This window comes from Caloenas nicobarica, chromosome 2, assembly GCF_036013445.1.
Source record: "Caloenas nicobarica isolate bCalNic1 chromosome 2, bCalNic1.hap1, whole genome shotgun sequence".
Taxonomy (NCBI): domain Eukaryota; kingdom Metazoa; phylum Chordata; class Aves; order Columbiformes; family Columbidae; genus Caloenas; species Caloenas nicobarica.
Window position 1 is genome coordinate 97,713,309 of NC_088246.1, and position 13,879 is coordinate 97,727,187.

Sequence of the window (13,879 nt, forward strand, 5' to 3'; positions counted from 1 at the left end):
GTCTTATAATGCTACAATGTGAAACCAGTGCTGAACCAAAACAGATTTGGTTTTTTGCCAGAGAAATCAATGCCTTAAATGTTAAGTTGTCCATCATAAAATATTAATTCAGAGATGACAGTGAATAAGCAAACCCTGTCCCTCTTACTGACCAAATTTTGGTGAACAAAGAGGAACACCGAGTAGTCTGGAAGCAGCACTACCCCTACATCTGTCTCTCAGAAACTAGTAGAACTCTGCACCTATCTGCATAAACAAACAAAACAACAACAAAAAACAACTAACCAAAAAACCCCACCAAACTGTGAAGGATTTAAGAATCATTAAAATTATACAGCACAGAAGCTTTTAAGATCTCTTGGTCTGAAAAAAGTTCAAATTGCTGTCTGAAGATCGTAAGAGAGGAATAGACAGAATCCAACATTCATATACATCAACATCGATTCCTTACTCTGGCATAAAGAAGCCAAGTACAGTCTAGTGAGAGAAAACAAACTCAGCAAAGATAAGCCTGAAAATAAGATGCAGATTTTAAGAGTGATTATTAGACTCAAAGGTGTGCATTGGTGGAACAAACATTTAAAGACGGTAAAAGCTTCGCTATACCATCACGGACACAGAGCATATGAACTTCAGAGTGAGAGTGTACACTTACTCCACTACATTTATGCAAAATGCAGAATTTAGCAGTTTCATGCATGTAAAACCTTCAGTTTATCTGAATTACCTTCTAAATTTGTAACGGAGCCAAAATGAGTGGACAGCATTTCTGAAGTGTCAGAAGCAGTATGAACAGAACCCAGATTCCTTCTTCACGCTCAGCTTGAGCCCAAAACTTTGCTGTGCCTGCCTGTATTTCACTGTAGGTATATGGCTACAGTGACCAGCTGTATATAGCTTATATCAAAGCTTATGGAACCCTGATCCAGCTTTTCTCTTCCATGGGTGACGGGAAAATTGTGGTAAAAATTCTCTCCTCTATTTTGGCCTCTTACGCTTCTACAACAGTACTATACAAATAAAATTTATTTTTAGTAAAATGGTTAATCCACCTCTGCATTCTTGTTTCCTACCACATGTCAAGATTTTATTTCCATCTTTACCTTAAGGTAAAACAATGTAAAATTTGATGCATTAAACCTTTTCATCAGCTAATCAGAAAAGAAGAAAGAGTTAAGTATCATCTACGTACTTATAAGAAAAAAAAAAAAAAGAGGCGGTGGTGGTGGTTTTTGGCCTAAAGTCATTAAAGATCAAAAACATACCAAATTGTTGGAGGGAGTACACAGCATCCTGCATGTGGATCCAAAATCGGAGTTTTCCAAGAGATATTTTGTCATATGACACTGTAAGAGGTAGCTCTGTTGTTGAACGATTTATAACCTGTATTTCAAAGAGTTTCATTTTTAATAGCAGAAAACCAGCAACAATTATTTCTATTCATAAACAAAAGTGATTATATCACACTACAATTTAATCACACAATTTGAAGAGGTCAGTTTGTTTTTTGAAACAGAATAAGATCTTAGACTTCTACACTATGTTCAAAGTCTTCGAGGTTTTTCCCAAGAAATGCTAAAGTAGCAGTTTGTTCTGTTCAAGTTCTTATAGCAACCTCACTGTCACTGTACACAAATGCCTCTGAAACATTAAGATAAAGTTCCTTCTGCTGGACTCAGTTCAAGTGGGAAAAGTGTGCCACTTGCTCTGACTGGTGAAAATACCACAGCTAACACTAAGCAAGCTACCCTGCCTGCAAACTTTGGGATATGGGGCATCACAGAAAACTTATTCCTGCCCCAAGAGAAATAAATTTCAGCTAATCCTACTATATCATCTACATTTTATAATAGTTATGATGAGAACTACCTAGGGGCCTCCTAAGCTGTGGAAAAAAAAAAACCAAAACAAACCTCTTAAATTAAAATTCTTAAATTGCCTCTGCTCCTTCCGCATGATAGTTGACTGTCTCCCGAACAGGTTTAAAACCAAGAGAAAAAATATTGTCACAGATGTTAGAATTGTTTGCAGCTACCTATGTACAAGTTGAGGTAGTATGTTTTAAACCTGCAAGGACAGCTCAAGACTACAGACAGGGAGGCGATTTGAATTGCAACAGTTCAAGATCTATTTTCCTGGCTCCTAATTACCACTCAATCATAATTCCCATCTCAGCACTGCCACTCTACACTGTATCTGTTCCTACAGTAATTAGTTACCTGACACTTATCATAAATGAATGGGCTGCTTCTGATTCTTACGTTACAGAACATGGTTTTAGCCTCCTCAGTCACATGTGGACTGGGGATTATGTTCACTCTTCCATTCATTCTTCCCTCCAGTGAGCACAAGCAATTCTCCATCTCACCACCCTCCCAAGACCCTATAAGCTTTTTAGACAGTGGCAGAATATGCAAGCATGCAAGGGAGAGAAAGGGAAGCTGAGAAAGTTTTATAACCATAACAGGGAGAAAGCTTGAGGAACTATAACAGAATGGTGCCAGGGATCTCTGAACTGTCTGGAAAAAGAAAAAAAATAAAGGTGAAACCAACATGGTCAGAGCTGATGGTAGAAAATGCTGGTGAGATTCTACAGGTGTTTACCAAAATCTACATAAACATCTTCCAAGCATCTTCTCCTTTTTAAAGGATGCCTGTTAACCCTCCATTCTGATTCCAATTTCTGAATCTATCAAATATAGCATCAACACTTCTGGGAGAAACGGAAAAGAAATTTTATCTGTGCAGGACAGATGGAAAGCAAAAATTTTGCAAAGGCACAGGCAAGTGACATGCAGCACTCTGCACAGACAAAGCACTACTAAGGAGCTAGGAGTAGTGTAGGGACAAAATAGGGTTACAGTACAAGGCAGAGATAGGAATTCTTCAACACCAAAAGCAAATTAAACGAACATATAAAGATCAGAAGAATGAACTCTTTCTCAATGAACAATTAGAAGTCAACAAGTGCTGTCTCACAAGCTAGTTGAGTGTGATGCTTGCTAAGCCTTTGAAAACTAAGAAGTTACCAAACCTCTGCCAAACAACCTTCTCTTGTAGTACAGCCTCAGAACATCACATATTACTTCTAGCACTCTATCAGTACGATAAAACAGTGCATAAACAAAGCAAATAAGTTCAGTAGTATGAATGTTAAAGTTTTCTATTTATTAAATCAGAACCCTCTGCAATCCCCAAACTCCCCAGCACTGGCAAGAACGTTTAAGAACACGAGGAACAAGTAAGTAGACTACATTACTTACCATAGAAGACCTACATCTGTGTCAAAATAACAGTCAGTTCAACATCTACACAGCCTAGCTTAAACAGGGATAATCCATCTTCAGCTCCATGACTTTAGGTTGGGCATACCAACCAGACAGCATCTGTGCCCCTATTTACAGCCAAATGCCTACTTTGCTCCACAGAAGCTATATCACCCCCTTCCCTTATTCTTTCCTGCTCTTCACTTACCCTTCATCATCTCACAGCATCCATACTATTAGACCACTCTTTCTGCAGGGCTTGAGAGCAGTTTGGCAAGTCACTGCTGAGAAGTCACATAAGCCAGCACTGAAGGGAAAGTTTGCTAGTTTTGATGAAAACGTCTTTGCAGCACTTCTCAGGATCTTTAATCACTTTAGGGCAGTGAGTTACAACAGCATTAACTGCGACATGCATGACAACTGCAGGAATGTTATTAATATCATGAGAATGCTGAGTTTATTTGTTAAACAGGGTACGTCACTTGACCAGTTAGACAGCCATTAATAGAGTGCTTTTGCAAATTCACACTTTTTCATTACAGCAAACAACCTATTAAAAAAATCTTAATTAAAACAACATTGCAATTACTATTAAAACTGTTAAATGTAATTAAAGGTGTTTAATACTCACCATCAAATCTTTCACTCTGTTGCTTAGCTGATCAATAAATAATATAGGAAGGTAATGCACTGTCTTCCCCAACTGAACCCTAGGATGTTTAAACATAGATTTTATGATTGTAGTGATCTAAAAAGAAAACTACTTTTATTCAAATTAGCAGTCATTCATCACTTTCAGATCTACCCGTGTAGATATTTCCCACCATCTTTTCAGGCACATTTTCCTTTAACATACAGCAAGAAAGACACAACTAGTCTAGAGTCTTTCCTTAAGAGATGTCTGTATAGAAAATAAGGTGTGTCATATTTCTCTTTTTAGTTTGTTTTTATGCTTCCATAGAAAGACATAGAAAAAACCAAAACCAAACAAAAAACCCCAAAACAAAACCAAACCCCCAACAAAAACCAACCAACCAAACAAAAAAATCCACACCAAAACCCAAAAATGAAATTGGCTGTGATGATGCTGAAGCTGTTGCATGACCAAGGGTAGAGGAAATGTAAAAGTTTGTCAAAGAGAAACATGCTGAATTTTACTACCATGTATTTGTATCCTTTGCCTCAAGTATCCCTCTCCTACTGCAATAATGACAACTCTCTGAGGTCCCCACTCCTCTGCTTCCCCAATGACATCTATCAGGTCAGCAAGAGCAGATGCTCTGGCTAGTGTGGGCCTGAGAACACGATGGCTGGTGCATACACCAGCAGGCCAGATACTACTGAAGAGAGCACACAAGGAGCAGAAACCTTCCCTGCCTTCTCCTTAACTGGAGCTCTCCTTTGGATCGCTCTACCACCTTACCAACCTGCATGACACCAACAGAAACATGCCAGCCTTTGGGGCCTCTACAAAATTGACCACTGGAAAGCTATTTAGCAAATTACGACCTACATGCAATCGCTTTGGCAGTATCTTAGAAAAGTATTTAGCCTAATGCCCTAAGTTCTTTAAGTTCTTCACTGGAAAGACAGTTACGTACACTGTGATGTTCTTGGTAAAAGTCTGTGTAACTAGCATAACTGAGCTTTTCAAAGCCTGAAAATTGAATTCCAGCAGTTCACAAAAGAAAAAAGTGTCCATGCATGCTAAGAAAGACTGCGTGCTAAATACACACAGGGCAACAGTAATGCAGAAAACTATTAACTCAAGGCTCAAAAATAGTTATTTAACTGAAGAGAATTAAATTTCTACATAATAACCACAGTTAAAGCTACTGCTAGTGGAATTGTAGCTGACTATTTCATATCTCAACTATTTCCTGTATAATGCAATGATAAAACAGCATTGATGCATATTTAAACATGACCAGAAAAAATATCCTTGTTCATTAACCCCAGTGCAAGCTATTCTTCTTACAAGCCTATCTTACGAGTTGCTAAGTTTATCTATTGTGGCGGGGAAGCTGCTGCTGAAGCACCTACTTCTGGATTTAACGGGATACTTGTAGAGAAAGGCATCGACATACGGTAGCACAAGCCAATACAGCACTATTTATATGGTTAACACTGGAAGTAAATTTAAGCAAGCTGTGAACAGAAGCTGCTGCCTGCATTTAGTGGCCTACAAAACTATCCCTGCTTTTTAGTATTTTCTTGAGAAAACGACGATGTAGGAACACGCATTGTTGAAGTAAAACAAAGTCAATCACAGAGGAGAAAAAAAATGTCCTAGGAGATCAGCTGTGCCACTTAAGCACTTGCAGTTTGTACAGATAATTTGCAGATGAAGGATAACTGGAAAGGTCAAGGGACAGTAATTGCTTCAAAGGCCAGGACTATGATTTGAAAATAAGGGGGTATGAAGTCTGCTGTAGCATTTTAGTTGTGTCTTTGTAGTTCTGCTTTGTCTTACAACGATAATTCCATATAAAAAAAGTATTTTAAACTCTGAGCTGCCAAGGAACAAGATCTTTCCAATAAGGTTTTCTAGTACATAACATCTTACTAATTGTCACTACCAAAATGCAAGCATTAAGAGTATCTATTTTGGTCTCCTAAGCTCCAGTTTAAACATAAAATACTAAAGGAGGCCAGGGAGGATTTTTGAAGAAATGTGCAGTAAGTTTATAACAACAAATCTAGCAAAATTAAGTCATTGACTTACATCTTCATGTAACGGTGAACATCAGCAGGGAGGGATGATCCATCAAACACAAAATCTTCCACCATAACATTTAAGGTTAATCTTGACCTCCAGTGAGAGACAGGTTCATCTAGAGCGCTCGTCTGTTTTTCTGCTTCAATTTGCTTTAAAAATACAATAAACACACATACTGTTAAACAATACACAATTTTGAATAGGATAAAAATCTAACTCACAAAAACTATGGAGTCATTAACTATATCACAAAACAGAAGCTCATTAAGAAACATTTTACCTTCATTTTGGTCAGACCAAGCATTTTGCTCAAATACGACAGAACGGATTGTAAAGGCCCACTGTAATCCGACACTGAAAAACCTGAGTGCCCGTTCACAGCCTTGTTCATTAAGAATGAATATTCAGCTAATTAAATTTAATACCGTAAGAATCGGGATACTAGTCAGATACGGTGTAAAGCAGTGCTGAAACTGAGTATCACCTGAGCAGCTTTCAGTAGATGCTCATCCCCAGGGCATTCTACTTGCTTTTCTTTGGATGAACACCACCTGTTCTGACTTTTAACGTTTGACTGTAGCCTCAACTCATCTTCAACTTTATTCTGACTGGATTTAGAAACAGGACTGCTGGCTACAGATACATTTCAGATTCCAAAGAAGAGTAGAGTGGAATTTTAAAGCTCCACTTAATATGAAGAACAACAGCCATTCACAAGTCTTTAGTTAAATAACACTATATTTTTTGCCCCGCTGGTGAATAATAATAGCCATTTATCAAAAGATACTATCTCATTCTCTTGAACTGAAGGGGAAAGTAAGAACATCCTAAAGGAAAAGAAGCAATTTGACATTGATTTTGGCATTGGTGAGTGTTCAATCTCCTATCCCTGTTCTACAAAAGCAAAGCATATTATTTCACAGGAATCCAATTCACTATGCAAAGCAGCATCCTGCTGTTACAGAATAATCTAGTATTTCTACCAAAAGCAATTAATCCTTAAAGAAGTAATTAATGTTAACTAGGGAAATGTTTTAATAGCAGTCAGTACTCTAGAGGGCTCTACCTCTGCTGTGCTGAGTGCTCTACTATTTGTGTACCAGCTGACAATCAAGAAGGGTTTTTTTTTTCCCCTAATATCATCATTAGTGTAAAGATGCAAGTACTGCAGATGCTACCACTAGAAGTCTTACCACTAAAAGAAATCACTTACTTTGCAGTTGTTGATCTGTAGACGGAAAAGTCACTTACCTGTGTGGCTGATTCCCCAGTGAGCAAATTAATCTCTTCTGGTTTAGGGACCATGTACGTGGTCAGAGGGCTTACTATATGCACCTGCTTACCATCATGCCAAGGCAAAATGCCAGCATGGTGAAGAAATATATATGCATATAATGTGCCGTTATTTCGGGTTTTCTTTGGTACAGAGACATTCACTGTCCTAAAATACAAAATAAATACATTATGAGATGACATAGCACATGTTGAAATATTTAGCTATTACATGTAAAGATCACTGAAGATGTTCCAGAAGCAGGTAAAAAAAGTTCGGGAACATAAAAAAAAAAGAAGAGACATTTGGATTGCCTAGCACAGAACAACTGGTTCTGGCTAATATGCCCTAACGAGCTATGGATGGATGGGATCAATTTATATACTCCAGTATGTCCCATAATATTTGCATTTCAAAGTTTTACCATTATCTTAAGATACTTTAATCTTTGCCCAATTCATCCTTTGTTACCCCAGATAACACAGGACTGCATCATCAGTTCTTTTGTTGTTTTCCCCTGCTGATAGATCATAATGCAAAAATTATCACAGCACTTGCAGAAAACAGCCTTCTGTGTGCTGAATATGTATTGCACACAGATTGTATACATGATACGCAGTTTAAAAAGAACATCACAAAGTTTTGCTGAGCACTTTGCATTCATAGAATATCTTCTCAGCTATGACACAACAAGCCCAGAACTCTAGATAGGAGCCTCAAATCATGAAGTCACTCCCCTTGAGTTAGCCAAGAAATCATCCTACTTGCAACCTTGCATAATGCAGCCTCTATTCCTGTAAATTTGCTCAGGTTATTTTTGGCTGAATACTTTCAGTGGCTTAGCAGACTGTGTCAGTAAAACAATTCTTATATTTTCAAGTCTGTCAGAGATGAAGTTTAATATGACCTAAACTGCAGAGCAGTGTGTTCTTGATTAAAGAAAATGCAGAACATGAAAGAACTTGGGAGACTCTGTGGCAAGACAATCAAGAATAAGGCAACTATTTAAAACAAAACAAAACAAAAGTGAGGCAGTGAATATGAAACACAAAACCAAAACTAGTAGTTCTAATCATTTTAATTGTAGACAGGCATACACAGAGTGCAGTGTTATACTCAGAAATTTGTGTAGGGGCACAATCTTATTCCATCTTAGTGCCAACATCCCTTCTGAAGATCTCAAAACACTGAATTACCAGAAAAATGTTTACTTTTACAATTTTTAGCACTGAAACAATTACAGAAATGCATGTTGCTAAAACACAGGAAAAGAGAACCCAGTTTGACTTCCAAGTTCTATTCCAGGTCTGAAGCCATGGCTATTAAAAGCAAATATCATGTTGCTACACATGTTATTAGAGGAAATTCTCAAGCATTTCCAGGACTTTGACTTAGTAAAAACAACTTTCTATTGTGAAAATCTATCATAAGCAAAGCACGCTTTTGTAAAACATTTGCCATTATGGCTGAAAGCAATATGCTGATCCAAAATCACCATTATGTAAGTTTAGTACATCATATGTACGTTACTGATCTAGCACGGCTAGTGAGATGAATGTTTAGAGTGGAATCTGAAAATTACAAGCTCATTTTACAAGCTCTGTTTTTTGCAACTGCAAGATGATTTCCAATATAAGTTTGTCTAAGAGCCTATTCCTCAGTGTCAGAACTCAGCACACCATTTGCATCAAGGTGGGCATTTTAACAATGTTTACTGCGTGAAATATTCCAGGAACCTTTAATAAAAAATATTGTTTTTATTAACAGCAGCACTTTGTCCTCAACTGTGAGGCTGAAATCCAACTAATATCTTTCCTGCCTTGACAAAGCATATATGGCTATTACTTTATGAAAACAAGTGTGAACTGAATAGCCTGCAGAGCATGCAAAAATAGCTTTAACCCAAAAAAACCCCCCACAAGAACAACAGCTCCACTCTTTCAACACAACTATCATGAACAGTCTATCCTATTTCATACATACTTCCATGCTTGTAACTACCAGTTAGGATATGTACTTCAGAATTAAACAAATAACTCATAGTTTGGATACTTACCTTTCAAATTTGGACTCAATATCAAAATCCTCCACATTCAAAACCAGATCTATATTACTCTCAGCACCAATGTTTGACCGTGTGGTAGTGTACACGCTTAGCTGAAATCGAAACACAGCACAGAGCAATCAGGGTACAGAAATACTAAGTTTATGCCTTAGTACACTTATAGCACCAATCTGTATGTACTTCAGTTTCCCTAATTTCCCAGTCACGTCATGGTTATATACATTGGAAGAGACAATAGTGTACTCAAAACCAAACCAAACCAAACCAACCAAACAAAAAAGCTAAACGAGCTGTCAGTTATCTGTTAGCTCCTTTTGGGGGCAGAAACACACTGCAACCCGGCCACTAAACACATTGTTGTAGGATGACCCACACTTGCAGTCAAAGGTTTCTGGGTAAGTTGAGCCATTTCTCCAGCCAGGCTGCTCTACACAGTGTATGCGCCAGCAGATAAACCAAACCAAAAAATAACATACGGTTCTGTCCTCCCCGTGCTTCACGCACGGGCAGTTCCCGCAAGGCAGAGGCGGCCCGCACGGAGCACCGGCGCCGAGTGCCCCCCCGGTTCCTGCCCCCCCGCCGGTGACAAGCGCAGCCCCGCGGGGGCAGAGCGCGGGCCGGGGGCAACGCGTGCCCGCAGCTGTCAGACGAGCCACCGCGGCCCTGCCCGCACCCGCAGCGCCGGCCACGGGGGAGCCAGGCCCGGCCCGGCACTACCGCTCCTGCCTCCAGGCCGGGACCGGAGCCCCGGCGGTACCGAGGTACCTCAGCCGCACGCCCGTTGTCACCGGCCGGTGCCGCGCCCCGCTCACCTGCAGCTTGGGCCTCCGCGCCAGGTAGGGCCACACGCACCCGGCCGAGCCGCCGCCCGCTCCACCCGCCGCCGCCCCGGGGCAGGGCCGCGTGTAGACGATGCCGTACATGACCCAGCACGTGTGCGCCACGTACACGGCGAACACCCCCACCACCAGGCTGGTGAACGAGCTGCGGCTCAGCATGGTGGTGGCGGCCGCCGTCCCCCCCCGCCGCGGCCCGCAGCCCCGCAGCCCCGCTCGGGATCAGCCCGGCCGCCCCGGGCCGCCCCGCCGCCGCCGCTCGCGCATCCCCCGCGCAGCCGACCGCCCCGCCCCGCCCGTCACTTCCGCCGGGCGGAGGAAGCGCCGCCCCGCTGCCTAGCAACCGGCTGCGGGGAGGTGCCCGCCCCGGGGCCGGGCCGGGCCTGCGGCGGGTGCGTCACGGGGAGACGTCAGCGGGGCGGTGACCGGCGCCGCTAGGGGGCGCTGAGGGGAGGGGCCGGCGGGCGGCGGCGGAGCTCGGAGCGGCCGCCGGCGGGGGGTGTTGGGCTGCCCGTGCGTGGCATAGTTCGACCCTCTCTCAGCGGCTGGGGGCAGGGAGTCACAGCGTCACAGGTCGTTGGGGATTGGAAGGGACCTCAAAAGATCATCTAGTCCAATCCCCCTGCCAGAGCAGGAACACCTAGATGAGGTTACACAGGAAGGCGTCCAGGCGGGTTTTGAATGTCTCCAGAGGAGACTCCACAGCCTCCCTGGGCAGCCTGTTCCAGTGCTCTGGCACCCTCACTGAGAAGAAGTTTCTTCTCATAGTTAAGTGGAACCGCCTGTGTTCCAGTTTGCACCCGTTGCCCCTTGTCCTGTCATTGGTTGTCACCGAGAAGAGTCTGGCTCCATCCTCCTGACACTCACCCTTTACATATTTATAAACGTTAATGAGGGAAAGGCCTGTGAGGTGCAGCTGACCAGCCCAGGTATGGCAAAGGGGGAGGAGGGGGGAGAGGAGGCTCCTGCGCAGCCCTGTGCCCCCAGCGCACTCCCCGGGGAGAGGAAAACAACAGAGACAGCTTGGGACTTAATACAGAATAATAGAATCATTGTGATGGGAAAAGGCCATCAAGATCATCAAATCTAAGCATAACCTAACTCCGGCTCTAAACCATGCCCTAAGAACCTCATCTACGTGTCTTTTAAACACCTCCAGGGATGATGACTCCACCACTTCCCTGGGCAGCCTGTTCCAATGCCCAACAACCCTTCTGTGAAGAAATGTTTCCCAATATCCAATCTCAACCTTCCCTGGTGCAACTTGAGGCCACTTCCTCTTGTCCTATCACTTGTTACTTGGGAGAAGAGACCAACCCCCTCCATGCTACAACCTCCTTTCAGGTGGCTGCAGACAGCGATCAGGTCTCCCCTCAGCCTCCTTTTCTCCAGGCCAAACAGCCCCAGTTCCCTCAGCCGCTCCTCATCAGACTTGTGCTCCAGACCTCTCACCAGCTTCGTTGCCCTTCTCTGAACTCCAGCACCTCAATGTCTTTACTGTAGTGAGGGGCCCATATAATAAATACCCTTCAGCAGTCTAACAAGAAATTACCTTTGACACACAGACTGAAAGGCAGCATAATATGATTTTTAAAAGTTAGGGAAAGGAAGGGAGCAGCAGGACCAAAGCTGAATGGCTCAAGCAGTCTGGGGCATTGCCACAAGCACATTGCAGGATATGTGGAACTACATGGAACTCAGAAATACCACGGGAGGGGAAGGTGAAGATGGATATCTTCTTTAAGTGAAGCAAATGGTGGAGAGCAACAGGAGAAAGGTGGGAAGATGAGAGTGGGGAAGGAGAAGCGGGCATGATATAAGGGGTCACAGCCCATGCTGCTACCTTTAGCGGAGAACAAGTCACCTGAAAAGATGCCGAAAGGAGAGCAGCGAGGCAAGGCTGGCTGCAGATTCAGACCCCACCGGCTTCCTGTTGAACCAAGCAGCACAGCCAGTGGCAGGAGCAGCAGAGGACGTGGAACCAAAGCCAGGGCTATAGCCTGTCACCTCTGGCAAGCAGCAGGGAAAAACACGGTTAAAACCAGATGGTATCAGGCAGGGTAACTTCTCCCCTTAGAAGAAAGAAATCTTGCAAGCATTTTGTGCATTTACTTATCTGTAATATTTCATTAATAATGTCAATCACTTCTACTTCATAATGAATAAGCATTTGTGAAAGTTAACTGCATTCTGATAGCATCCCTTGGCATTAATTAAAACATTGTGTATAGTAATCTGCTTCTATAAGTATAGAGCAAATAAGTTATTTGCATTTTAGAGCAGAAGAAAAAAAAATGTATTTAAGCAAAAAAAGGTTCAGGTTTTAAAGCTTTTCTTCATAAGAAAGCATGCCACGTTGCATAACTAGTAGGACTTCACTGAAAGAAGAAATAACTAGATTAAATTTTGTTTTGGACAAATATTTAGTCTTTTTTCTTACATAGAACAAAATTATATACATTTGCCATCACCTACAGATCTGTATTCTTGCACACAAATGCACACACATGACAAACCTGACTTGGGCCAAAGAACATCCTCAAAATCTGCATCCACCCCATAGAGACTAACATTAAGGAAAACATTAACAAGTCTTCCTTTGAAATCTTTGTATCATCATGAACGTATGTCATTTGTCTGATAAACTTCCCCAGTACTGCCATTGTATTCTTAAAAATGTTCATATTAATGGTTCAGCTTATATCCACTGGACCTCATTATGCCTTTCTCCATCCTCCAGTATGAATTTCTCATGTATGTAGGTATCCGGAGTACTAGATCACTTATAATCTGTTTCTTGGATAAATAAAAGTAGCCATAGCTACTTTGGTCTAATTTAGACAGACTTGTTCTCCAGACCTCTGGAACCCATTTTCTGAATTGTTTTTGATCTTTCGATATTCTTCTTTAAGCACAGAAAATAGAACTGGAGTCAATATCCCTGTCATCCTTAAGGGTAACAAAACAAAAAACCCAATAACCAAAGCAACCTCCCCCACCCCCCCAAAAAACCCCAAACACTCCAAACCCAAACAAAAACCCTTAAACCCCTGTATTTCATACTCCCAGTTTTTAGGAAAACAAACACTGTTCTAGCCACACTGCCACAGAGGACATACATCAACAAGACATGCCTGGACATACATGGACTCTTATTCACAATTATGATTTGTATCCTTTCCATTATTGTAAACACTGTTTATAAAAAACCCCTCAAATCTAAGAAAAAAATGCAGAGGAAACCAAACGATTTTTGTTTCATTTTTAATTTGGCTTCACGCTGAAAATTCAATTTACAAGCCATTCATAAGGAGAATGTCCAGTTGGGCAAAATGAGCCATGATTGTATACTGCACATCAACACTTGTGTATCATGTAGTTCCCTTTTAGTAAACCATCATAGGACTTCTATAGCATAGTTTAAGCATCCACATCATTTGGCTCAGTTCATCACATGCTATAGTCCATTTCAACCTGTCAGACAACTAACAAGAAAAGAATGCTCAATTTGAGGTATTTCCTTTAGGAATTTACTGATCACTGGTCTTCAGAGGTAATGTTAAATCATATAGTTTTAAACATTGAAAAATGTACAAAAACAAGTTCATTTTTAAAAAATATCCTTACTCTTCCATGCATGTTAATAAAAAAGATTAAAAAAATCAAATTTGTAGCACTGAAGCTATACTTTTCACTCTGCAAAAGTATTTCCACAATTGG

The 13,879-nt window shown here is 41.5% G+C and overlaps 1 protein-coding gene across 1 annotated transcript in view; it reads right to left on the bottom strand.

Moving 5' to 3' along the window:
- CLPTM1L (CLPTM1 like) overlaps positions 1 to 10,399 on the bottom strand; it is a 29,338-nt gene extending 18,939 nt beyond the window's left edge. Inside the window, exons 1-6 of the mRNA XM_065628393.1 lie at positions 10,136 to 10,399; positions 9,315 to 9,415; positions 7,237 to 7,426; positions 5,992 to 6,134; positions 3,898 to 3,976; positions 1,266 to 1,383 (exon numbers count right to left, since the gene is read on the bottom strand). Of these exons, the coding sequence (XP_065484465.1) occupies positions 1,266 to 1,383; positions 3,898 to 3,976; positions 5,992 to 6,134; positions 7,237 to 7,426; positions 9,315 to 9,415; positions 10,136 to 10,321 (817 nt within the window). The 5' untranslated portion in view covers positions 10,322 to 10,399. The remainder of the gene's footprint in view (positions 1 to 1,265; positions 1,384 to 3,897; positions 3,977 to 5,991; positions 6,135 to 7,236; positions 7,427 to 9,314; positions 9,416 to 10,135) is intronic.
- Positions 10,400 to 13,879: the final 3,480 nt, after the last annotated feature.